We start from the raw sequence: 25,329 nt of genomic DNA, 5'->3' as shown, positions 1-25,329 counted from the left end.
GTTAAAAAAGCCCCAGCTTCACCTTGAAGGTAATCATCTTACAAATACCCCACATAAAAGACAAGGGACAATACACTGAACAAGGATTATAATCTGTCATCGATGGATGCTCACTGCCAGCAGCAGCACTATCCCTATGGGTTTGGTCATTTCAGAGCTGGCACTTTCCAGGACAAGACTAAATTAACTGTACTCGCTAGGGCTATAAAACAAAAAGAATGAGGCTTTGTGTCTGCCATCAGGAAGTTTACCAGGACATCTGAGGAACACACCTGTAGAGGTAAGTTGGAGCACAGGATAATTGGAGACCAACGAGGGGTCCAAAAGCTGCAAGGACTCACAAGGGAGCTCTATAAATAACTCCAGGTAGAAAAGGAATCGATTTATTGCCCAGCCATAGATGACATACAGGAAGGCAGAGTTTGACTTAACATAAGGTACAATTTCCAGCAGAGCTCTCCAACAATGAAATAGGTGGCTGTGACATAGGAAGCCTCACCCCTGAACACATTCGAGTATGTCCAAGATGTACTCTTCATGTCCTACAAGAAGCTAAGATTCCTACATCATGTAGGCTCCATCACTGAAGGTCAGGTTTCTCAATGCAGCATCACTAGCCTCTGGTCCCTAGATAGCACCTGCTCCCAGTTGTGATGGTTAAAAATGTCTCCAGTCACTGCCATGTGATGGGGAGTGGGAGCAAAATTGTCCCCAGCTGAAATACTCCAAACAGCAAGTTTCTGAGTCTGTGTGTTAAGAAAATAAATAATACAGAACCTCAGAGAGGGCTAATGTAGTCAGGGGACTTGTGAAGGCAGGACTGGAGAGGAGTCTTGGAGAAAAATAATTCTAAAGAAAGGGAGAGGAAAGAGTGAGCTTTCTTGGATAAGGATGGTATGAGTCAAGGTGTTGAACAGTTAGGAAGGAATAAGGCTGTAAGAGGATCATTAGGAAGCCAGCTGGCCAAGCAGAAGGGTTCAATAGTAGATAAAGCTAGAAAAATATGTAGTGTTGAAATGTGTTGAAGGAATTTCCAATCTGAAGTCAAGGCTACTTAGATTAGCATCCATGACCTATCCATGTCATAGGAAAGTTAAAGGTGAATGTAGTCCTGGAGGACACACATTCTGGAAGAATGATGGGATTCTGTACAGGTAGGTGACATGGAGTATTAACCACTCCTCCATTTTCAAAAACATTAAATACTTGCTTTCTTATCTGTCATTGCTCTCTATGTGTGATTGACACAGATATGATTCTTATTTTACCTTTTTTTTTTTTTTTAAAGATTTTATTTATTTATCCACAGACACAGAGAGAGAGAGGCAGAGACACAGACAGAGGGAGAAGCAGGCTCCATGCAGGGAGCCTGATGTGGGACTCGGTCCCAGGTCTCCAGGATCACACCCTGGGCTGCAGGCAGCGCCAAACCGCTGCTACACTGGGGCTGCCCTCATTTTACTTTTTTAAGAGAGGAAGTGCAAGCAAGGATGGGAGGGGCAGAGGGAGAGAATCTCAAGCAGGCTCCACATCCCTGTGGCTGTCATTTTATTTTATTTTATTTTTTAAAGATTTTATTTATTCATGAGAGACACAAACACACACAGAGATAGAGGCAAAGACACAGGCAGAGGGAGAAACAGGCTCCATGCAGGAAGCCTGATATGGGACTCGATCCCAGGTCTCCAGGATTGGCGCTAAACCACTGAGCCACCCAGGCTGCACCATGTGACTGTCATTTTAAAGTCCAAGTGGAAGAGGTACCTGGGTGGCACAGTCTGTTAAGCTTCTGACTCTTATTTCAGCTCACGTCATGATCTCAGGGTCATGAGATCAAACCCCACATCGAGCTCCATGCTGGGCACGGAGCCTGCTTGAGATTCTCTCTCTCCCTCTTCCTATGTGTGCCCTTACCCACCCTACCCCTGACCTCACAGGTGAACATGAGCACTCTCTCTCTCTAAAAAATTGAAAATAAAGTCCATGTTGAAGAGAAGCTGAAGGCAAGTAAGTGGGGAGTAGGAAGAGAGGAAGAGAACAGTAGTCACCAGACACTGTACTGAAACACATCAGGTTTCCTGAAAGATGGTAGGATGTTAACATTCTGCGATATTCAAGCAATATCCTCATGCCAAGAAGTCTGGAATTTCCAAGTGTATGAGATGATCAATACTTCATTCTTTATTTTGTTTGGTTCTATAGATCTGAAAGTCACCACAAGAAGGTTTTCCCAAGTCATGCTGTGGGTGTGAGAAAACTGGGCATGTGGCATCACTGGGGGTCAGAGCTTAATCAAGGCCAGGACCAGCCTTAAGAACCAAGCTCCCTTAGGGCAGGCTGGGTCTCCTTTGGCATGGGGCCAAGTGTATTCAGAAAGGCTCAGGAAGGGCTCATGTTCAGAAGGTGTGCTGGAATCTTGGGAGACTGAAGGACCACTTCCAGGGCACCTCCTCTGTACAGAGACTGGATGGCAGTGCAGGCAACTCCATCCGGAGTCCTCTGAAGGTCTGAGATGCCAAGAGTGCCTCCCACCCACTGGCCGTGGGGCCCCTTCACTGGTGCACTCAACTGTAAGAAACAGTAAACACCTTCCTGCTGAGTCTGTTGTCTTCTGCTGTTTAGAAAAAGGGCAGTCTATCAGAGTAGTTACTCAGGGGCAGGAAATTACTGGCTTCTCTAAGAAACCTATCAAACCACCTCCCAATGGTACAAATGAACCTCTTCTCAGTAATTCTCCCACTGCATTCCAAAAATCCTTCTGAAATGGGCCCTCCCATTGACCTTCACCAGGTTCTTTGGATTATAGTTGTACATGACTCTTGAGAGTCCTCTACTGCTTTCGGGGCATACAAGAAGCCAGTTGCTCCACCTTTACTTAGGCTCATTCACTAAAATACTTTGAGTTTAAAAGGTAGAGAAAAAGAGACCAAGATATTTACATTGAGAGAAGACTTGAAATAAAAGCATGACAAATGCAAATGAGTTGGTACAAATGGAGAGCTTTCCATCCAGGCCTCCTGCTGAGCCAGCCACTAACAGCAGCACCTTCTGCCACGCATCTCACTTTAATGGAGGCACTTTCTCGAGGGCTGAGAGTAAGTTATTAAGAGTGTGAGCTTTGGCCATTATTTCACAACTGAGTTAACCTCTATCCCAAGGGCAACATTTTGCAGCTGTTTGCAGTGAGTCAGTACTTTCTTTTCATTCTTTCTTTTCCTTCTTCATTTTTTTCTTCTATTTGGGTAAATTACTCTTGACATTTATGTCTGTAACTAGGGTTGTTAAGATAAAGTTTAGGTCTGTGTCTTGCTGCTGTGAATAGCTATATGCTTTTTAAAAGGCAGAAATGAAAAAAAATAAAAGGCAGAAATGTTAATAGAGGCACAAGACGTTAATTCGTTTGAATTAGTCACTCAATGATGGGTTAAATACACACGAGTGTGCGCACACACACGGAAAATAAGCAGCCATGGCACTTCAAGGTGATTGAAAAACAGCACCGTTCAGGTGGTAGTTAGTGGTAGGTTCAGCATTTAGTCTTACAAGGTGTATTTCTTTCCTCTAGAATTAGCTATATGTTAGTATGCCCGGCACCAAGCATACACAGCAGACCCGTCATAAAATATTTCTCACAATGCTGGAGATTATGTAGACCAGTGGTCCCCTGACTAGCAGCATCAATGGGAACTTGTTTAGAAGAGCTGATTTTCAGGCCCCAGCCAAGATTTAAGAAAGGGGGCCCAGCTGTCTATGCTCTCATGAGCCCTTCAGGGGATCAGGATGCTGGCTCTGATGTGTAGTGACTAAAAGGGCTCATGTTTGAATCCACTGCCCCTGTGCTCCCATTGTCTCACTTTCTTCACCAGGAAAAGAGAGGGAGTAATGGTAAACTATCTTAAAAGACACTGTGAGGAACACATGAGTGTTCACGGCAGTTGTCTGGTGCTGGCAGTGGGGCAGGGGTCAGCTGCAAACAGGCAGAAAGGAACTTTTGGGGTGACAGTAAATGTTTGACAACTGAACTGTAGCAGCAGCTGCACAAGTCTATAAATTTACTACAAATCACTGAATTGCAACTTACACAGAAGACCGCTGTCTGTGAAGCATACCTCAGTAAAACCTAAAAATGTTTAGAAGAGTGCCTAGTTCATAGGATCAGATATTGGCTCTTATCATTTAAGCCATTCAAACAGATTTATCAAATTGTACATGTTCTAAAAAGAACTAATCTCCCTTTAAAGTGTGAGGGTCACATTCTGCCTTGATGTCTTGAGTGGGATCTGCGCTGTAACCTGTAATTGATTCAAAAAGTAAATTAGGACTATGGCAATCATTCCTATTATGAAGATTTTACATATGGAAAAACGATTTCCCACAGAGTGATGTATCAATGGCAAACTGATATGTAACCAATCCAGTTATATTGCTCCATAATCATTTACCATAATCACTTACTTTCCTTTCAAAATACAGTAAACGTGGATTTTTGTTCTAATTCATAGTAGTCCTCCTGATTGCCATCTATTTCAATAAAGAATGACTCATCACAAACTGTACTGATTAGCATACAGGCAAGAGAAGCGATGCAAGACAAAACACAAGAAGAGCCAGACATGGCCCTGGATAGAACCTTAGCAAACAACTACATTTCAGTGCCAGAACTATATACTAGTCTGTATTTAACAGTACTGATTTTGTGGACAACTGACAATGCTGAACCTTCCCTGAGCGCTGTGCTCCCAGAAAACAGAAATGGTTACAGATCCCTCCCACTCTCGTGTCCAGTAAATGACTAAGGACAAAGAGCCACTCTCCCCACACGATTTAGATAACATTTACCATCTTCTTCTCCTCATAAACCCCATTAAACTCATGAGGACTCCCCTGTGTATCTGCTTCTATGCAACCCGAGCCCTTCCTTTTCTTTAAGACATCCCTCATTAATAAACATTCTCTCTCTTGCAATAGCCTGAATAAAAGGGTCTTCTCAATTATCCAGTGCCTTTTGTTCTTGACACAGTAAATACAATGAATAAGTTTGGCTGGCATTTCTATCCACCCTTGGTTAACAATGTTATTTGAAACACTTGACATTTTACGATATTTTAGAATATACATATGTACACACATATACACACACCTGTGTGTATGTACTAAAAAAGGTAAAATTAGTCTGCACATCAACCAGCTACAACTGATCATCCAGGGCAGAGGTAGACACACTTTTTCTACAAAGCGCAGATAGAGAATCTATCTTTTGGGTTTCACAGATCATACTGTTAACTCAGAGTTTATGTTAACTTGCATATTGTATGTTAAGTCAGAGAGTTTTTGCTTCTTACAAGTATTTTTTAAATCTATAAAATCATTAAGTAAATCAGTGTGTTTTTTTAAATAATAACTATATTTCAAAACTACCTATGTATTTGAAACAACTGCATGGGGTCACCTTTTTAAAATATATAAGTACTCTTTATAGAGGTACAATATAGAGAACATTAGCTTATTCTAGTTCAGACATGCTAGTAAGTGACATGCTACAATCCTTCCTCTAAGATTACAGTTTTGTAGAGGATTTTTTTTTTTTTTTTTTTTTTTTTTTTTGGAGGTCTTCTTCCAAATCATTGGCATTTCGGCTATTATTTCTGTTTCTGAGTCATCTACACCATCCTGCTTCTTTCTAACTCCTAGTTTAAGAGGTCCCAAGGCATTGGGCACCTGCAGACTCATTCAAAAGAGCATGCAACTCTTGGTCTTAGGATTGTGAGTTCAAGTCCCATGTCAGAGGGGTAAAGATTACTTAAAAATAAATAAAAACAAAAACTAAAAGTTCCCAAGGCAGTATCTCCTATATTAAGTCTACAAAACGAGTTCTGGGAAAAGCTAATAAGTACTCAGTGAAAAAAAGAAAATCAGTGGTCAAAATAAATTTGAGACTACTGCATTCCATATTCCCTCCTGAAGATTCAAAAATGAATGTAATTCTAGTAAAGACTAAGAAGTTCTAAAGTAAAAAAAAAAAAAAAATTAAAAACAACAATAGCAACATTGTTTAGGGGCACCTGGTACAACATGCAACTCTTGATTTTGGAGTCAATGAGTATGGACTCCATGTTGGGAGTAGAGGTTACCTTAAAAAATTATTTAACCGACCATTTCCCAAATTATCTAAAATAGAATATATTTTTTGAAGCATTACCATTCACATTGGTTGGCAAAATTGTCCTAAATACACACACAGAGATCAACTTATTCTTAGAACTGGCTGTAAATTATTAGAATTAGCTAATTCTTAGAATTCTATGTAAATTAAGAGTTAATAAAATTGAAGTCATGAACTTAATAACAACTGTTTAGTGATTTTCAAGTTTTTTCCAGTTATTCCAAGTTAAAAAAAAAATCCATGGGGAGATGCCTCCAGAAATCTGGGGTGTTAACCTATTAAAGAAATATAATTTTCTTGTTTCAGCTCCTGAGTTATAATGCTGCTCTATTATTAAGTCCCCTCGTGTGATTACCTAATTTGTTGTAGAATACAGGTAAAAGTTATTCTTTGGTTGGTAGCCCCTATGTCTTACTCTGTTCTCTCCTTAATAATTAATACTTTCCATTTTAGCTAGTTATTTTATATTATAAAATATTCTATATTTTTAAAGATTTTATCCATTTATTCATGAGAGAAAGTGAAAGAGAGGCAAAGACCTAGGCAGAGGGAGAAGCAGGCTCCTCCTGGAGGGGAGCCTGATGTTGACTCAATCCAGGACTGGGGACCACGCCCTGAGTGGAAGGCAGACACTCAACCACTGAGCCACCCAGGCATCCCCATTTTAGCTACTTTTAATTAGTGCCTTGGTATGTTTTGCAAATATGCTGCTGAATATATATGTAATGTATGTTCATTATTAAAAAATCAGATATTGGGGGATCCCTGGGTGGCTCAGTGGTTCAGCGCCTGCCTTCATCCTAGGGGAAGATCCTGGAGTCCCAGGATCGAGTCCCACGTCGGGCTCCTTGCATGGAGCCTGCTTCTCCCTCTGCCTGTGTCTCTGCCTCTCTCTCTCTCTCTCTCTCTCTGTGTGTCTCATGAATAAATAAATACAATTTTTAAAAAATCAGATATTGGGGTTCCTGAGTGCCTTAGCTGGTTGAGCATCCGACTCTTGATTTCAGCTAGGGTCACATTCTCAGGGTCACAGGATCAAGCCCCATGTCCAGCTTTGCAGTCAGAGGGGAGTGTGCCTGAAGATTCTCTCCCTCTGCTCCTTCCCACACAAACTCTCTCTCTCAAATAAATAAATAAATCTTTAAAAAAAAATCAGATGTTAGCAGAAGAGCATGAAGAAGATTCTACTCAAATTAAGCAACTATTAATATTCCTGGATTCCACTTTCTAAGTTTGCATCTTTTAAATAAAATAGTGTCCTATATATATATCACTTTAACCTTTATTTTTTCATGTCAGTGTAGTTCATATTGCATCTTTGCATGTTAATAAACACTGACCTAATCTTAATTTTAATGGCTGCATATTAATGTTCTACCATATGGAATGCCTTGATTTCTTTAATCAAACCCCTGTTGATGGACAGGCTGGTAGTCTCTAATTATTTTGCTAATATAAACAACACTGTGATGAATATCACAGACATATTTTCGGGAACTCGTCCAATCAGTTCCCATGGTAGACTTCAGTCTGAGTACTTGTCCCATCCAAGTTTTCCTAGGTGGCAATGTGAGCCCTATCACCTGTCCCTGGGCTGGTGGGACCTCTGTAATCCACTACACATCTAGGTGAGACACAATAAGATGGGCTAGTTTGAGTCTCTATCTCAGGATGAGGCAGATTCCAGGAATAGCATGATTTGGAGAATGGCTGAGGAGGCTATGGCATGTGTCAATCTGCCATACGTAGTCCTCAGTTACAAGACAGAAACTGTACCCAGCAGAAGTGAAAGCCATGGATGGATGCAGGCCGACCCCTGCAGAGACAGTCATGTTAGTGGGGGTGCACAAGAGTGAGGAGGGTCCAGGAGTTGCTCTTGTTGGGCTTCTAATCACAGCTTTGCTGTCAGAGACCTCAAGGGTAAAGCTGGATTTCTGATTCTGGCGACATGACCCTGGGAAGACTACTTAGTGTCTGTGCATCTTAATTCATCTCAAAAACATGAATAATAACAGTATTTATCTCATCAAAGATTAAATGAGAAGATAAACTAAAAAGCTTCAAATATATTGAGCACTCAATACATGTTAGCTCTTATAATTAGTCTTATCATTATGATCAGAGCTACCCAGGGCTCAGAAAACCTCCAGTTAATGCATTCTCTAGGGCCTGGACAATTGGCCTTTCCCAAAGGTGTCTGTACACATATCCTGGTAATACGTTTAAGAAACTTGAGTGAATCTCCCACATGCAAAAGAACCTAACTAAAACAATCCCTTATGATTAATTCCAGAGTTGGGATGGTCAAGTCAAAGAATAGTATATATAATTCTCTTGGAGAAACTTCTCTTACAAGTTACTCATGCTGAATGTTGGTGTGAATTGATTACTCAAAAAGAATTGACCCATATGATACCTAAACCCTAGAAATGCTTGGTACACATGACTTGATATGTAAATGGCTGTGAAATAAGGTTATCTGTGTTCAAGTTCAATATGGGTCTCAGAAACAACAACCAGAACTGATAATGCACCTCCACGCCCCATCAGAGCTGCCACAGTGAGTTCATTCTGGGTAAATATTCAAGAATACAAAGAGTGGGAGAAAAAGAGGTGGCTCTACTAGCCAGTGCTTTATTTATTTTTTTTTAATTTTTATTTATTTATGATAGTCACACACACACAGAGAGAGAGAGAGAGGCAGAGACACAGGCAGAGGGAGAAGCAGGCCCCATGCAGGGAGCCCGACGTGGGATTCGATCCCGGGTCTCCAGGATCACGCCCTGGGCCAAAGGCAGGCGCTAAACCGCTGTGCCACCCAGGGATCCCTAGCCAGTGCTTTAAAGAACAATGTGGCTAATATAGAAACACAGGTCCAATCCATAAAAACCTTTCCACTATCATGAAAGCAATGGGGTGAGATACCCACTTGTTCCCTTTTCCCCCCTTCACTCCTCAAGCTCTCTGCTTTGGCTCCTGGATCTTAGAGTGATGCTGTCTCTTTGGTTCTGAATAGAGAGAGAATGAGAGGAATAGGAATAGGAGGCATAAGCGGGTATGAAAATATCTTAAGCCTGGGTTTCTTAGGATGGCCCTAGGTCCTTAACTTCATCAAACAGTTGGCAACAAAAAATACGCAAAACAAAACTGTACCTAACAAGTTTACAATAGTGGTTTTATGAGGTATTCACCAGAATCACAGGAAAGCCATTTAAAAATGGATATAACCAGGCTCCACTCAGACCCAATACACTACTGGGTTAATATTCATAGTAGAAAAAAAATAATGGTTGCTTTATAAGTTCCATCAGTTTCTTCCAAGTTACATCTGTCTACCTGATTATCTGGTACTATCTGGAAGAAACTGATATTAATAATGGACTCTCAAAGTCTACATATGCCAAATATATCCACAGGAAGAAAAAAATTCAAACATCTTCAGTGATCTTTGTAACCCCCGGCTTTCATCTCAAGGACTCTAAACACACATATTGTTTAGATGTTTAGAATGAGAACACAGGCGTCCTCACAATACATCAAAAACTTTAGGTGCCTGTTGATGGGTTTCTCTATTCCTTAGTCGTCTTCTATTTTTGGAGGACATAATCCCACACACACCTCTTACAGCATCTGAGCACTTTCCTTAAGATGGGTCAAGGGTTTCAGGAGGGCCTCACTCAGTTCCTGTAGAACACTGCATACTTGCCATTGACTTAAAATAGGGCCCCAATTCCTAGCGTTTCAACATTAGTATCATAAACACAAATGACCACCTGAGACCACAGAGGACCGGATATGAGCTACTTATAGTAAAATTGAACCAGAGAACAAGAATAGCAGGAAAGCTGCCTACTTTCTTGTAGTGAGGTCCTTTGAAGTAAACTATTTATTAAACATTATATTAGTGCTCGAAACAAAAATCTTTGAAGGCAGGTTATCCTCCTCTGCACAGTGGTCCACTGCTAACGAATTGTTTCCTTTTCCTCTTAGGTTTTGTTTTTCCTCTTGTGAAACTGAAACCCGGATTGTTTTCCCCCCATCTATGAAACTAGCTGGCACCAAGCACTCCTTCTGGCAAAAATGTCCATGAATAGAAAGAGCATTAAAAAGAGACACCAACCCATCACTTTCCACCACACAAGAAAGCATGCTTATCAAGAAGTTGCTATATAAAGTTCAGCAACTTCTCTACATTTGAAAACTAGGTTACAAGAAATGAAACCAAATGAATAAAAATGGCAAGAATTCAAATGATATGATGTCACTTCTTATTTTTAAAAGCAAACTTATCTATTGCAACCCCTACTTCACAGCCCTAGACTGATAGGCCTTACTTCAGCCAGCATTCTTCCACTTTTCACTCCATAAAGTTCCCTGCATCCACCAGTGACAGTCAAGTTTTAAAGAAATGTTCCAAAGAAGAGCAAAGGGTGATATGGTTTATTTTTCCAAATCAATCATTAACTTAAGAGTCTTCCCCCAGAAGTATAATGAGAAGGGAAACTCCCAATGGGCCAACTGCCCTGGTAACACATCACTGATGGCAGAAGCCTGGCTAGCTCCCAAAAGGCCCACTCTCTAGCTTGGTATGTGCCGATAAGAGAAAGGACAGTGTCATTGCTGGACATACAGCTGGGTCTCTCTCAATGTGGCTGGGAACGGCGGGAAGCTTTTCAAAATCTAGAAATACTTCAAAGGGCTAATGCATATTAAGCTCTCCTCCCTTTTTCCTGAAAGGCTCACTTTTGTTCCTAATATAAAGACTTAGATATTTCTTTAGATCATAAAGCAAGTTGTACTTTTAATGATGGATTAAAAATTATAAAAGTAAAAGATGGCTTGTTCTCACTGTTCTTTCTTTCTTTCTTTCTTTCTTTTTTTTTTTTTAAGTGATGAATGCAGGAAAAGACCAGTCTAGGGCAGATTCCTCTCTTGCTGACCTTCAGGGACATTGAGTGTTGAGTAAGGCAAGTATCATGGTAGCATAAAGTCAAACTTGGATAATTTGGTCACTTTTTTTGTTGTTGTTAATTTCTTTATTAAAAACATTAGATAATAAACATATAATAGCACCCAAGGTATCTGGCTTTAAAAATAATATGAATTTTCATTCTAAAGAGTGTAAGATGAAATAAATTTGTGCTCACACTGGTCTTTTGAAATAGAAAAGTCTGTTATGTCAACAGAATAACTATTACTGAATGGATGGACATTTTTACAAAGAAAAAAGCCCCCTGGGCTCCATAGATAGCCTACAACCCTACCAACTTTTCTCGATTTGCACCCATCCTTAGCTCCACCCCCTTAGCTCTAGTCCTGTTTGGCACTAGACACTGCACTTGAACCCTTGGCCTATTCTTTACTCCTTCCTTCATCAATTATGACTCTGCTTCATCAACCATACTCTTTTTTTCCTCTCTTTTGGCTCCTTGTCTTCAGCCTAAAAACAAGCTTAAGTCATTCTCAGTAAGAGCACAAACTCTCCTTTGCCTCTGCATCCCCTCCAGTTTCTGCCTTCCTCTTCACTGCCTCGCCCCCATCTTTCCTCCCCTGGGCTCCACCAAGGCCACCTCCGTTTTCTACCAGGCCTATTGCAGGAAGGCTCTGCCCCACTGACAGCTTATCTGAGGCATCCACAAGTTAGATATTTCAGGGGAAAAGACAGAGTGGTACAGAAATGTTCATAATACAATGAAGAAATAGAGCAAGTCACACTGAGTTAAAGTTTCTAGATCTACAGTAGTTGTTCTTAGGAAACCACCATGGCAGAAAGTTCCCAGGATCCTCTCATAAAGATGAATAAATGTTTAGTCCTTGGTGTAAAATATATTTCTACAGTGCTGGTTATATTTATTGAGTGACTGCTTTGTGCCAAGGATTATTTAAGTGGTACATGCACATTCTCTCACTTAATTCTCACAATAGATGGAATTATTGTTCTCATTTGACAAACCAGTAAACTGGGTTTAGAGAAAGTAAATAAGGCTAAGATCAAACAGCCAATAAATAAGCATCTGCCTGACTTTAGAGCAGGTGTCTTTAGGCATTGCTCTGCAAATTACATTTTTTAAAAATACTTTATGTTTTAGAAGTTTTTTAGGTTTAAGCAAAATGAAGTGGAAAATAGAGGGGTTTCCTGCATCCTCCCCAACCTCCCATATGCAGGACCTCAACAAGTAAATTGCTTTCTATATACAAACAGGTGGGAAATACATAATTGAAGTAATAACTATAAAACCCAGAAGAAATTCAAGAAAGGAAGAAAGATCTTTACATCTGTGGAAAGAGACAAGACCACAAAACCAAAAAATGGCTTTTACTTTAAAAAGGGAGAAGAAAGGGAAAAACTTAAGAATTGAACTTTCACCTTCCCCCTTTAAACTTCCCTGCCCTGACCCTCAAACCGGGAACTGAGAACTGACCTTGGTGTCCTTCGTTTTGCCATGAGAACCCAAGAAAGGTGATTCTGTGGGCATATGAATTTATACAGACAGTCCCTGACCTATAAGGGTCCCATATGATTTATGATGGCTCGAAAGTATATATGCATACAGTAGAAACCACACTTCAAATCTGAATTTGGATCTTTCCCAGGCTACTACAAGGCAGTATGATCCTCTCTGGTGATGCAAGGCAGTGGCAGCACAGCTTCTATCCATCATACAATCACAGGGGTAAACAACCATATGCTGACAACCCTTCTGCACCCATATGGCCACTCTGTCTTTCACTTTCAGTACAGCATTAAATAAATTACATAAGATATTCAATACTTTATTATAAAACAAACCTTGTGTTAGATGATTTTGCCCAAATGCAGGTTAATGTAAGCGTTCTGAGCTAATTTAATATAGAACAGACAAAGCTATGGTGTTCAGAAGGTTAGGTGTATTAAGTGCATTTTCAAGGATTATGTGTTTATCAGCACATAACCCCGTCCTAAACAGAGGAAGGTCCGTATTTATTACATCAGCTTGTTGTATATTTATATACATTAGCTGGTTGCTTCTGGATATTTATTTGTGATTTATACTCTGTCCTATATCAATTAGTCCTTTTCCCCAGGATGTGGAACATTATTTGGCACATAATATGAACCCAACAAATACTTGTTGAATGAATGAATGAAGGAACAAATGAACAAACGAGTCACAAACTTCCATGGCTAGGCAAAATAAAAGTGCAGACAAGGACTTTCCCTTCCTAGTTTCTGCTAATTTTGAACTAGTGACTCATAAAGATACTTAATATGTTTTTCCTTCTACACAATATTAGTGCTAATTAAATACAGTGTCAGTTATTATATCCCTTACAAACACTTGTAGGTGGTCTGCAGAACAGAATTACTACCTAAATGACTAAGGAATTAAATGACTAAGGAATCAAAGTATTTGAAGCTTGATATTTTCACTATCATAGTTCCCAAAGCAAAATATCAATTCACAGGCAACAAAAACAAACTGCCCAGTAATGTGCAAAAAATATTATTAGTTGGTTTAAATCTCAAAATGTTACAAGATACCTATTTAAAAATTATACAAACAGCATTAACTTTCTCTTCAAGGCTGATTATTCTTTTTTCCTCTCAGTGTAATGACCTTCCTGCACAGTATGTGCTACCATTAAAAAAAAAAAAAAAAAAAAAGCCTAGGGAAATGAAAGGAACTGCTTAATATCAAAAACATTTTATTTGCAGAAGGAAGAGACAACAATGCAATAGGAAATACACAATAATTAAAATGCATGTGCTTTGTTGTTTCATTAGGGTTAAGTTTGTTTTAAAAAACAAAACACAATAATATGCCATTTGGGCTGTTTTTGAATTAGGATCTCTAGAGAATAGAAGGAATCCTACGTAGAGAGTATTTAAAAACAAGTCCTATCTTTACACCTGCTAGGTGGCTAGAAATCAAAAAGATATAGACATCGGATGTTAACTAGACTTACGGTGATCATTTCACAATACATACAAATACCGAATCCCTGAACCAAGCACAGTGCTGTCAATTATACCTCAATAATAAAAACGATAGAGACATGCTGGCAAGGATGTGGAGAAAATAAATGATTCACATATTGCTGGTGGGAATGTAAGATGGTGCAGGTGCTTCAGAAAACAGCCTGGCAGTTCCTCAAAAAGAACTTAAACATAGAGCTGCCATATGACTCAAAATTCCCTTATAGATATTCACTCAAGAAAAATGAAGACATATGTCCCACAAAAACATGTATAGGCATGTTCACAGCGATATTATTTATAATAGCTAAAAAAACAAACAATTCAACATCCATCCTGAGGAATAGATAAGCAAACTGTGATATATGCATACACTGGAACGTTATTCAGCAAAGAGTGAATGAACTACTGAAGGTATAAGAGAGATGAATCATTGAGAATATGATGCCAAGTGAAAGAAGCCAGTCACAAAAGATCACATAAATGGTTTTGTTTATACACAATGTCCAGAATAAGCAAACATATACAGGTAGAAAGATTAGTGGCTGCCAGGGGCTGGCAGGGCTGAAGGAGAATAGGGTATTAACTCCTAAAGGGAAAGGGGCTTCTTTTTGGAGTGACGAAATGCTCTCAAATGGACTAAGAGTTGCACAGCCCTGTGAACACACTAAAAACCACTGAATTCTACACATTAAATGGGTAACTTGTGTAGAATGTGAATTATATCTCAGTAAAACGTTTTTTTAAGATTTTATTTATTCATGAGAGACAGAGAGAGAGAGGCAGAGACACAGGCAGAGGGAGGAGAAGCAGGCTCCCATGCAAGGAGCCTGATGTGGGACTTGATCCCAGGATTTGGGATCAGGCCCTGAGCAAAGGCAGATGCTCAACCGCTGAGCTACCCAGGCGTCCCAATAAAACTTTTTTTTTTTTTTACATCAACTCCATACCCAACATGGGGCTCAAACTCCCAACCCCAAAATCAAGAATCAAATGCTCTACCAAGTGAGCCAGCCAGGTGCCCTTCAATAAAACTTTTTTTAAAAGGCCTGACAGTCAGCCATTTAAAATGCTCTATGAATGGAGAACTTGACATCTTCTGACCAGAGGCAAAAGGTAAAAATGGGAATGCAAAGAGAAGTAGTAAACATGCAAAATAGCTACAAGAAACACAAAAATAGTGACACTGCAAAAAACCTAAACAATTGTTTCCAAGGGCTAATACTTGGAATTATGAAGTAAGCAGGACACTATCTCAGTCAAAAATAACTACTTTGTACATACGTAAAGGAAAAATGAGCCTCTAATTTGAAGATTCTACTTAAAAGTCAATTAGCTTATTTGCATTTGAAATTGAAGAACAAAAGAGCTTTAGTTTCTAACAGTTTCAACCTATTTTATACAGATATTTATTAAATATTTATTAAAATGCTTTAGTTTGAAATAACGCTATAGGCACCAGAAAGAAAACAAATATGAGCAATTCAATTCTATACCTTCTGTTCAATAAAACTTGCTTCTCCATGGCAGGTGGTACAAAGAAGTCTACCCAGGGGGTTAATCAAAATTCCCTCAGAATAATTGAAAAGCATCTGCATTTTTTCCCCAGAAGCCACAAAAAAGTCACAGGAAGCAGAACATATAATCTTGATTATGAGCACTGAGTCTGTGCCAGCACAATGTACTGTCCCCTGAAATTATGTGACAGGACACAGTATCATTGTGCGAGCAGCTACTGAGGTTTCCCCAAATGAGGCTGAAAAACTCAAGAAAATCAAAAGACAATGATAATAAGTTGCATGTGTGATGTTTTGCTACTGTAGTGAAGCAAACCCCATATTGTGACAAATGTAATCATTCTCAGAGCAAGCCAGTGCTGGGGAAGACCTCAGGGGTCACGAACCCCAACCTTTCATTTTACAACAAAGAAAACAGAGGTTTAGGAAGGTCACATAATCAGTTTAAAGCATTACTGGGGCTAAAATGAGACCTTTCAAGGGTTCTTTCCTTGCAATATTTTTTCTATGTACTCCCTGGTGGGGTGAGAGAGCTGCTTACCTAAGACATGGAAAATTCTTGGGAACTTCTGAGAGCTGCGTGTATAAAACTCCACACAGAAGTGCTACAACTAACCATCTGTGAAAGTGCATCACCTAAGAGTTTGGGGACACTCACAATTCCCAGCAAAGTGATCTGTGTGTCAGCCTAAGGGAAGCAAGACTATGGTTCTAGAGTTCGAGTCCATGACTACAGTTTCAGTAGCTGCAAACTGGTAACTGCTTGAGCCCTGGTGGGAGGATCAGCAGCAGCACTGAGGCAGAGAAGACAAAGAGGGGGACACTGAAGAGTGTTCTTGCTGGAATTCAGAAGTGATTTGCCAGACTTTAGCATAACATAGGTACTCTAGGTCTCTCTTTGTCCTGATAACCCAGCCTAGTTTTGAAATAATTCTGCCTAGGGGTGCTGGGTGGCTCAGTGGGTTAAGCATCTGCCTTCGACTCAGGTAATGATTCTGTGTCCTGGGATGGAGCCCACATCAGGCTCCCTGCTCAGGAGGGAGTCTGCTTCTTCCTCTACCTCTGCCTCTCCCCCTCCTCCTGCTCATGCTCTCACTGTCTCTTTCAAATAAATAAATAAAATCTTAAAAAAAAAATTCTAACCAGCCTTCCTAATTATTCTGATATCATCATTCAGCTGATGTTCCAGAGGACAGACTTGAAGATTTGGTCATGGGAGAAATATTCTTAATAAATATTCTTAATATTCCCATGACCAAATCTTTCTGAGAAAAAAAAATTACTCATATTCTGGATTAGATGTCAGTCTTGTGGGTTTAGTTACTGTTATGTCAGTTCCTTTGGACCTGATTATTTCCAAGTTCTTTGTGCATTTAATTAGTGGTGTTTTTCCCCCCCTCCTATTCCTTATACACATGACCTCTTGGAGGCCTTATAGACCTGAGGAGATCCAGCCTCTCCCAGGGCTGGCTAAACCACCCCGCACCCAAAGATAGGGAAGACCTTGGGAATATGCCTTTCATATGCAAGCTAAGTACTCCTTTTATCTAGCTTACATACCAAGCCATTATTTCCCAGCCCTCTATCAGCCTAGGACCAGGTATCAGACAGAGACCTCAGGCTGACGTCCCAAGCCCACACTGACATTCAAACTAGCAGTCTTAAGTCATTTACCCTGCCCTACTCTGCCTTCCTGTGGAAACCCCAATAAAGGCTCCCAACCATGCTTTCCCCGTAGCTCCTTTTTGCCTCCTGACAAACCCTGGTGCTTTTCCAGTAGCCCTGTGTGTTGTGGGGTGCTCCCTCCTCATTAGAAGTATAAGTAATTCCTTCAATGGCATTAACCTTGGTGTTGACACTCATTACCTCCATAAATTAAAAACCTGCAGGTACATTTCAGAACACCCTGCAAAGGCAAGAGCAAATCTGCAGAATCACTGAAGGCCAGAATGCAGGCCACACGGTGCAAGGTCACTTGAGGTGCAAGGCCAGGAAGCTCCCGCCTGGGCCCCACTCTCACCTGCTTGCAGCCCTGCCTTCAAATCACAAGAGCTGCTGTGAGGAAGACACAGGCTCTATGGAAACCTTACACATGCTGTGTGCACACATGGAGCACACAGCATGTATTTATATAGGTTTATCTTCAACAAATTGATAAATTGATACCACAACATCTAATTGATCTTTTACTCTGAGTAGCTATGGCATTAACAGAGATCATTCAACAAGAAATCGCTGATGGACAAGCTTGAAATGTAAAACATTTGTTTTTTTGAAATGAAATGTAGATACAATCAAGAATACAAAAAACAATATCAAAGTCCTTTGGATCATAATTGCAGACACTGATTAAGAGGAAATCTTATTTAGAGGAATGACATGTTGGTTGAAAGTCTGTGAAGACAAAAATGCACACACAGAATCATCAAGTGAGGGCAAGACAGCAAAACAATACATGTGACATATATGGACATGGGGCCCAGTTCTTTCTTAATATGATCAAGATACCAGCAGTTCCTTCAATTTACAAATTAAGGCTGGGTAAGGTGTGATGAATGAATAAGGTGGGACAGCTGTGGACTATTTATCCAGAGGACACCTAAGTTTGCAGAGCATCAGAGAGCTTTGTGAAAGGTTAAGGAGATGGAACAGGTACTTTTGTGCCCGTCCATAATTATTCTCTAGACTCAGACTCTCAACCTCCGCACCACTGACATTTTAGGTTGGATAATTCTCTTGTAAGGAGCGGTCTTGTTTACTGGAGGATGTTCAGAAATATCCCTGATGATGCTTGCAAGAAGTTTTAGGAAATCCACCCAGTGGATTCCAGTAGCAGCCCACTACTTGTAACAGCCAAAATGTCTCCAGACATTGCCAAGCATCCCTTGAGAAGCAAAACTGCCCAGGGTTGAGTACTACTAATCTAGACTTACAATACCTACACAAATACCATCAGGAACTTCGATTTCAAAAACTACCCAAGGTATTCATAAAATCCTTCAAGGGGGATTACACTTTGGTTGCATAAGGAAGTGAAGAGTGGAGAGGGGTTAAATACTTGGATAAGAACAATTAGTCTTTCACAACACACTTTAACAACCTACTCACCCTAAATAATAGCTAAGGTTTTCTCACATTCTAACTGAAAGACTTTAAATCAAATTGTAAAAAAAAAAAACAAAAAAAATTGTAATTTTAATCTATTTTTAATATCTGGAATGATTACCTGGTAAATATTATCTTTAAAAAAAAAATTCCCTCCCTGGATACAAAATAACTCACATGAGGAAGCCCAGGAATCTGAACCTTTAGCACTCTACCCCATTAAATGGCTGGTCTCTAAGTTCAAACCCAGAAGAGGAGGGTTAGTATGTCCCTACCTCCAGGCCCTGCTCCCACCAAAGCTAGCTGCTCTCTACCAGGCAGTCAGAAGTAATTAGCATGTGTAAAGGGCCACTAGAAGACCTAAATCCTAACAACTCAGAAGCAACTGTGAAGGAAGCCAGGTCTGTCAGCAGATCTGGGTTTGAATCCCCTATTACTGCCTTTAGTATAGGAGCCAATCTGAGCAAATCACTTAATGTCCATAATATTACAATGGAGGCATGACCTCATCTGTAAAATAGGGGTTCTGCCAATGGTCTCAAACAGTAGTGGGAACTGAATGAGGTATCAGTGTAAAGTGTTGGGAGCATTGTATGCACTGAAGGAGCATTGTCTCCTTGGTCTGGTTTACTGAACAGCTAAGATAGGAAAGAGTTGAGTGATGGGATGCCTGGGTGGCTCAGAGGTTGAGCATCTGCCTTTGGTTCAGGGCATGATTCTAGAGTGCCATGATCAAGTCCTGCATCAGGCTCCCTGAATGGAGCCTGCTTCTCCCTCTGCCTGTGTCTCTGCCTCTCTCTCTCTCTGTGTCTCTCATGAATAAATAAAATCTTAAAAAAAAAAAAAAAAAAAGGAAAGGGCTGGGTGAGCTCTGAGAGACAGCATACAATCAGGGTGGCTGCTAAAACTTATGCACTAATCATTTCCCTGCCCTTAAATGAGGCAGGGGTTCTATTGCAAACAAGGGCACTTCATAGTTTCATGTGTCCCCTGATGCCTGGTAATTACCTAGGGTAATTAACACTGATACCTTAGTAATTATCTTTGCTGTCCCCCACAATCTTGAGAATTTATACCATACAAAATGTACGCCAGCTAGGGGAAGCCTCAGAAACACACACCTGACATGCTGGCTACTATTTGATGCTCACATGTCTTACCGGGCACTCTGCCATGTACTGCCCATACGTGGCGGGGAAAGTGCCACAGATATTAAAGAGCTCTGCAATTAAATGCTAGCCAGAAGAGAACAAAAACTACTCTTTGCAGCAGCCATTGTGAGGTGGTGCTATAAAACATTCTACGTAACATCTCTCAGTGGGAAGATTACAAGACTTCTACAAAATGGAGGACCAAAGGAGGAGCCACAGCTTCTGAGATAAGATATGACCTGTACCTGTTCCCTGCTGACTCAGCACATGAGTCCTTCAGGAAACTGTTATTGGTAAATAGTTTAAAAAGGACCCACATAGAATGCAATTATGCAAACTAGAATTTCCATGAATAGCCATCCATAGCAGATCTAGGTGATGATCCAATACTTGGAAGACTAGAAGGGTCTAACCCTTGTACCATTCCCACAGCTAACATTTAAAAAGGTCATGAAAACAAATGGAATATGAGGTTAGCTGAAGTGTGTTGTCATTTTCTCTGCATAAAGCCATTTGAATAGGTCAAAATGTGTGTAAGATTTTGTAAGCTTTAGGCCACTGAAGAGTATCTCATCTGTTCTAGAGATTTAATTTCTACAACATTATAGTGAAATGGGAAAGAAAACTCTGGAACTTCAATTGTTATTACATGTAGTTTAAGCCAGTGATTCTCAACCGGGGTGTGTATGGTGATTTTGCTCTCTTTCCACCCCCAGGGCCATTTGGCAATGTCTGGAGACAGTTGGGTTGCTCTATCTGGAGAGGTGTTGCTAAACATCTCATAAAGCACAGCACAGTCTCTTATAGCAAGAATTATCTGGTTCTAAATGTCATTACTGCCAAGGTTGAAAACCTCATTCTAAGCCAAAAATAAAAATGATCACTGTCTGGGGTGCCTGGGTGGCTCAGTCGGTTAAGCATCTGAGTCTTGATCTCAGGGTCATGATCAAGCCCCAACTTGGACTCCATGCAGGGCTTATTTAAAACAAACAAACAAACTGTCCAATGGGTATAAAACTTAAGAGATATAGCTGATACTATAGATTTAATTATACTTCAGGTCCTATCGTCCCTTCCTGGTTAAAAAAAATTATTATGAAAAAATTTAAAAAATAAATAAATAAATAATTATGAATGTATACACTAATCAATCCAAATAATCAAATGTTTGTCCTACCCTCTAATTACAATAAGAAACATCAGGAACATTGCTCTTATGCTTGACTCATAACACCAGTAATCTAATGTGTTTTGGGTATTCATTTCCTAAACTAGAAACTAATTCTACCATTAAATGTCAAGAAATAAAAAAATAAAAAAAGTCAAAAAATATATTTAAATCCTAATCCTGGCATATTATATTTTAGATTTTATTTATTTATTTGACAGAGACTGAGAGAGCATGAGCAAGGGAGAGAAGCAGACTTCCTGATGAGCAGTGGGGAAGCTCAATCCCAGGACTCTGGGATCATGACCTGAGCTGAAGGCAGGTGCTTAACTAACAAAGCCACCCAGGCGCCCCAGTCCTGGTGTGGTGTGGTGTGGTGTGGTGTGGTGTGGTGTGGTGTGGTGTATTGTATTGTATTATTTTTGTCCTTTCACATCTTTATTTTTCCCAGAAATGGATACATTTATTTTTTTACATTTTTAAAAGTTCAATTTGTCAACATATAGTATAACAGCCAGTGCTCATCTCATCATGTGCCCTCCTCAGTGCCCATCACCCAGTTACCTCAACCCCTCGCCCACCTCCTCTTCCGCAACCCTTTGTTTGTTTCCCAGAGTTGGGAGACTCTCAAGGTTTGTCTCCCTCCCTAATTTTCCCCACTCAGTTCCCCTCTTTTCCCTTATAATCCCTTCACTATTTCTTATATTCCATATGAGTGAAACCATCTGATGACTGTCCTTCTCCTACTGACTTATTTCACTCAGCATAATGCCCTCTAGTTCCATCCATGTTGAAGCAAATGGTGGGTATTTGTCCTTTCTGATGGCTGAGTAATATTCCATTGTATATATAGACCATACCATCTTTATCCATTCATCTGTTGAAGGACATCATGGCTCCTTCCACAGTTTGGCTCCTTTCATTACTGCTGTGAACACTGGGGTGCAGATGTCTTGGCTTTTCACTGCATCTGTATCTTTAGGGTAAATATCCAGTAGTGCAATTGCTGGGTTGAAGGGTAGCTCTATTTTTAACTCTTTGAGGAACCTCCACACAGTTTTCCAGAGGGGCTGCACCAGTTCACATTCCCACCAACAGTGCAAGAGGGTTCCCTTTTCTCCACATCCTCTCCAACATTTGTTGTTTCCTGTCTTGTTAATTTTCACCATTTTCACTGGTGTGAGGTGGTATCTCATTGTGGTTTTGATTTGTATTTCCCTGATGGCAAGTGATGTGGAACATTTCCTCATGTGCTTGTTGGCCATGTGTATGTCTTCTTTGGAGAAATTTCGGTTCATGTCTTCTGCCCATTTCATGATTGGATTGCTTCTTGGGTGTTGAGTTTGATAAGTTCTTTATAGATCTTGGATACTAGTCCTTTATCTGATATGACATATCAGTTCTGGTGTATTTTATTTTATTTAAAAAATATTTTATTTATTCATTCATGAAAGACACGGGGGGTGGGGTGGGCAGAGACACAGGCAGAGAGAGAGGGAGAAGCAGGCTCCATGCAGGGAGCCCGACATGGGACTTGATCCCAGGTCTCCAGGATCACACCCTGGATCGAAGGTGGTGCTAAACCGCTGAGCCACCAGGCTGCCCAAGTCCTCGTGTATTTTAAACTGATCTCTCCAAATGCAGATCTGTCAGTATCACCTGGTATGTAGGGAATAAGCCTTGTTGAGAAAGAAGCCAGGAATTTGCATTTTTAGCAAGCTTTGCTGGTGATGCTTACACATGCTCAAGTTTGACAACCCCTGACAGTCATTGATTCTAGAAGAAAAGAGCTGCCATTTGTGAATCATTCTTACCATAAGTTAAATAGCAACCAAATAATTTATAAAAACAGAATCAGGGCTCCCTGCCCACTCCAACCAACCACGCTCTCCGCCCTCGCCCGCCCTGCCGGCGCCGCTCTCCACCGCAGCTTCAGCACCTCGGCCCAGAACAATGCTAAAGTAGCTGTGCTTGGGGCTTCCGGAGGAATTGGGCAGCCCCTTGCACTGCTTCTCAAGAACAGCCCCTTAGTGAGCCGCCTGACCCTCTACGATATTGCTCATACACCCGGAGTGGCCGCAGATCTGAGCCACATCGAGACCAGAGCAACCGTGAAAGGCTACCTTGGACCTGAGCAGCTGCCGGATTGCCTCAAAGGCTGCGATGTGGTGGTTATTCCAGCTGGAGTCCCAAGAAAACCAGGCATGACACGGAATGACCTGTTCAACACCAATGCCTCAATTGTGGCCACCCTGACTGCTGCCTGCGCCCAGCATTGCCCCGAGGCCATGATCTGCGTCATTTCAAATCCGGTCAACTCCACCATCCCAATTGCAACAGAGGTTTTCAAGAAACACGGAGCTTACGACCCCAATAAAATCTTCGGGGTGACGACCCTGGACATTGTCAGGGCCAACACTTTCATTGCAGAACTAAAGGGTTTGGATCCCGCGCGAGTCAATGTTCCTGTCATTGGCGGTCATGCCGGGAAGACCATCATCCCCCTGATATCTCAGTGCACTCCCAAGGTGGACCTTCCCCAGGACCAGCTGACAGCCGTCACTGGGCGGATTCAGGAGGCCGGCACGGAGGTGGTGAAGGCCAAAGCTGGAGCAGGCTCTGCCACCCTGTCCATGGCATACGCTGGAGCTCGGTTTGTCTTCTCCCTTGTGGATGCAATGAATGGGAAGGAAGGAGTTGTCGAATGTTCCTTTGTTAAATCCCAGGAAGCAGACTGTGCCTATTTCTCCACACCATTACTGCTGGGGAAAAAGGGCATCGAGAAGAATCTAGGCATTGGCAAGATCTCCCCTTCTGAAGAGAAGATGATAGCAGAAGCCATCCCCGAGCTGAAGGCCTCCATCAAAAAGGGAGAGGAGTTTGTGAAGAACATGAAATGAAAGGGCAGCCAGCTAGCAGTCCGTTTCCCTAACTTATGAAGGCATCATGTCCCTGCAAAGCCATCTCCTGCCCTCATGTTTCCGTTGCGTTAACCACCAGTCATGTTAACGTCACCACCCCTTCCAATCGCAAGTCCGTCAATGTGTGCATCAATAAAAGCAGGCTTCCATTTTCAAAAAAAAAAAAAAAAAAAAAACAGAATCAGCAGTATATTGCACTATACTACAGTGGCCTTCAAGAGCCTACCTAAAATAGCAGCCCTTCCACGTGGGGCCAGTCTAAGGAAGAAAGCCCCTGAGCACTGTCGTAAAATAATGATGTATGAGAAGTATTTTGTCTTCCAAACTCTGGATTTCCCTAGTCACGACTGTTCGTGGTAAACATCCTCACTCTTGAAGGAAGTGAATGTTCTTAAGCATCTAAAGGCCACAAACCTTCACAAGTATCTGAAGGATTAAATACATGCTTTATATTAGTACATGAACTGTGAGAGGTTAATGGTCATAAACCTAAGAACAATAATTAGACTTTTCAAATAAAAGAGAAATATTTTCCTTCTGAATTTTTCTGCAAACTGAGCACCCAGTATGATCTCAATGGAGAGTACAATCTCAGATGACAACAGGTCTCCAGGCAAGCAAGCAAAAGGAGAAAAATAAACCCCACAGGGCAAAATGAAGCAAAGGGAAAGTGTATTAAATATTAAATATTTTTTGGGGGGTGCTGTACTATATGTCAAGCTACTATATGTCAAGTACCTATTATTCTTTGGCATTTTATAAACACTTTCTTATTAAACCCTCACAACTTCTATAGAAGTAGATGTTCTGCTGATAAAAAAAAAATACTGAGGACCAGGGAGGTTAAGTAACTTGGTCAAATTCACAAAGTTGGCATGTAGGAGATTCAGACTCAGAGAATCAAGCTTTATTTAGCAGCCTACCTCAACATCCATGAACATCTTGGGAGTGGTTTCTGGAAATTTCTTGTGAACATGTAACTCAATAATTGCAAATATTTATCATTGACATTTCAGAGTGCTGTGTGCCTTATTTTTACAACGAAGTCTAAGCTGCTATATGCCTTGTTTCAGAAAGTGAATAGATTCAAATAAGCATTCTAAAACCCTAAAGCATCATACAAATGTAAGACATGATGTTATTTATTAAAATTAATTTTATTTTAAGGATCTCTGGCAGATGGCAGCAGGATTTTGAGACACTTTGAAATAATTAGTGATACCCTAGGATAATGTGAAATCATGACTGAGGTTACATTAAGTTAACTTCTAATAGCCACATATAATATAAATTATTTGGACAATAGGTAATGCCATTTTAACAATGATATTATAGAGACTCAGAGCC

General features: G+C 40.6%; 2 protein-coding genes across 4 annotated transcripts in view; one reads left to right on the top strand and one right to left on the bottom strand.

The window, feature by feature from the left end:
* Positions 1 to 25,329, bottom strand: part of PCCA (propionyl-CoA carboxylase subunit alpha) — a 462,758-nt gene that overhangs the window by 40,871 nt on the left and 396,558 nt on the right. The gene's annotated exons all lie outside the window — the stretch shown is intronic.
* Positions 2,993 to 24,055, top strand: LOC102152275 (malate dehydrogenase, mitochondrial-like). The gene is made up of 2 exons (XM_038570155.1): positions 2,993 to 3,095; positions 22,829 to 24,055. The coding sequence occupies exons 1-2, from the start codon at positions 2,993 to 2,995 to the stop codon at positions 23,959 to 23,961; spliced, it is 1,236 nt and encodes a 411-aa protein (XP_038426083.1). The 3' UTR covers positions 23,962 to 24,055.

This window comes from Canis lupus, chromosome 22 (genome assembly GCF_011100685.1).
Source record: "Canis lupus familiaris isolate Mischka breed German Shepherd chromosome 22, alternate assembly UU_Cfam_GSD_1.0, whole genome shotgun sequence".
Taxonomy (NCBI): domain Eukaryota; kingdom Metazoa; phylum Chordata; class Mammalia; order Carnivora; family Canidae; genus Canis; species Canis lupus.
Note: the sequence above shows the minus strand (reverse complement) of the source record. Positions and strands in the feature narration are given on the sequence as shown.

Excerpts from the sequence above, each read along its gene's own strand:
- LOC102152275 (XM_038570155.1), top strand. The coding sequence starts at position 2,993 with ATGGAGAGCTTTCCATCCAGGCCTCCTGCTGAGCCAGCCACTAACAGC. Across the intron at positions 3,096-22,828 it reads CACTTTCTCGAGGGCTGAGA|TCATTGATTCTAGAAGAAAA; the intron begins GTAAGTTATTAA and ends AACCCCTGACAG.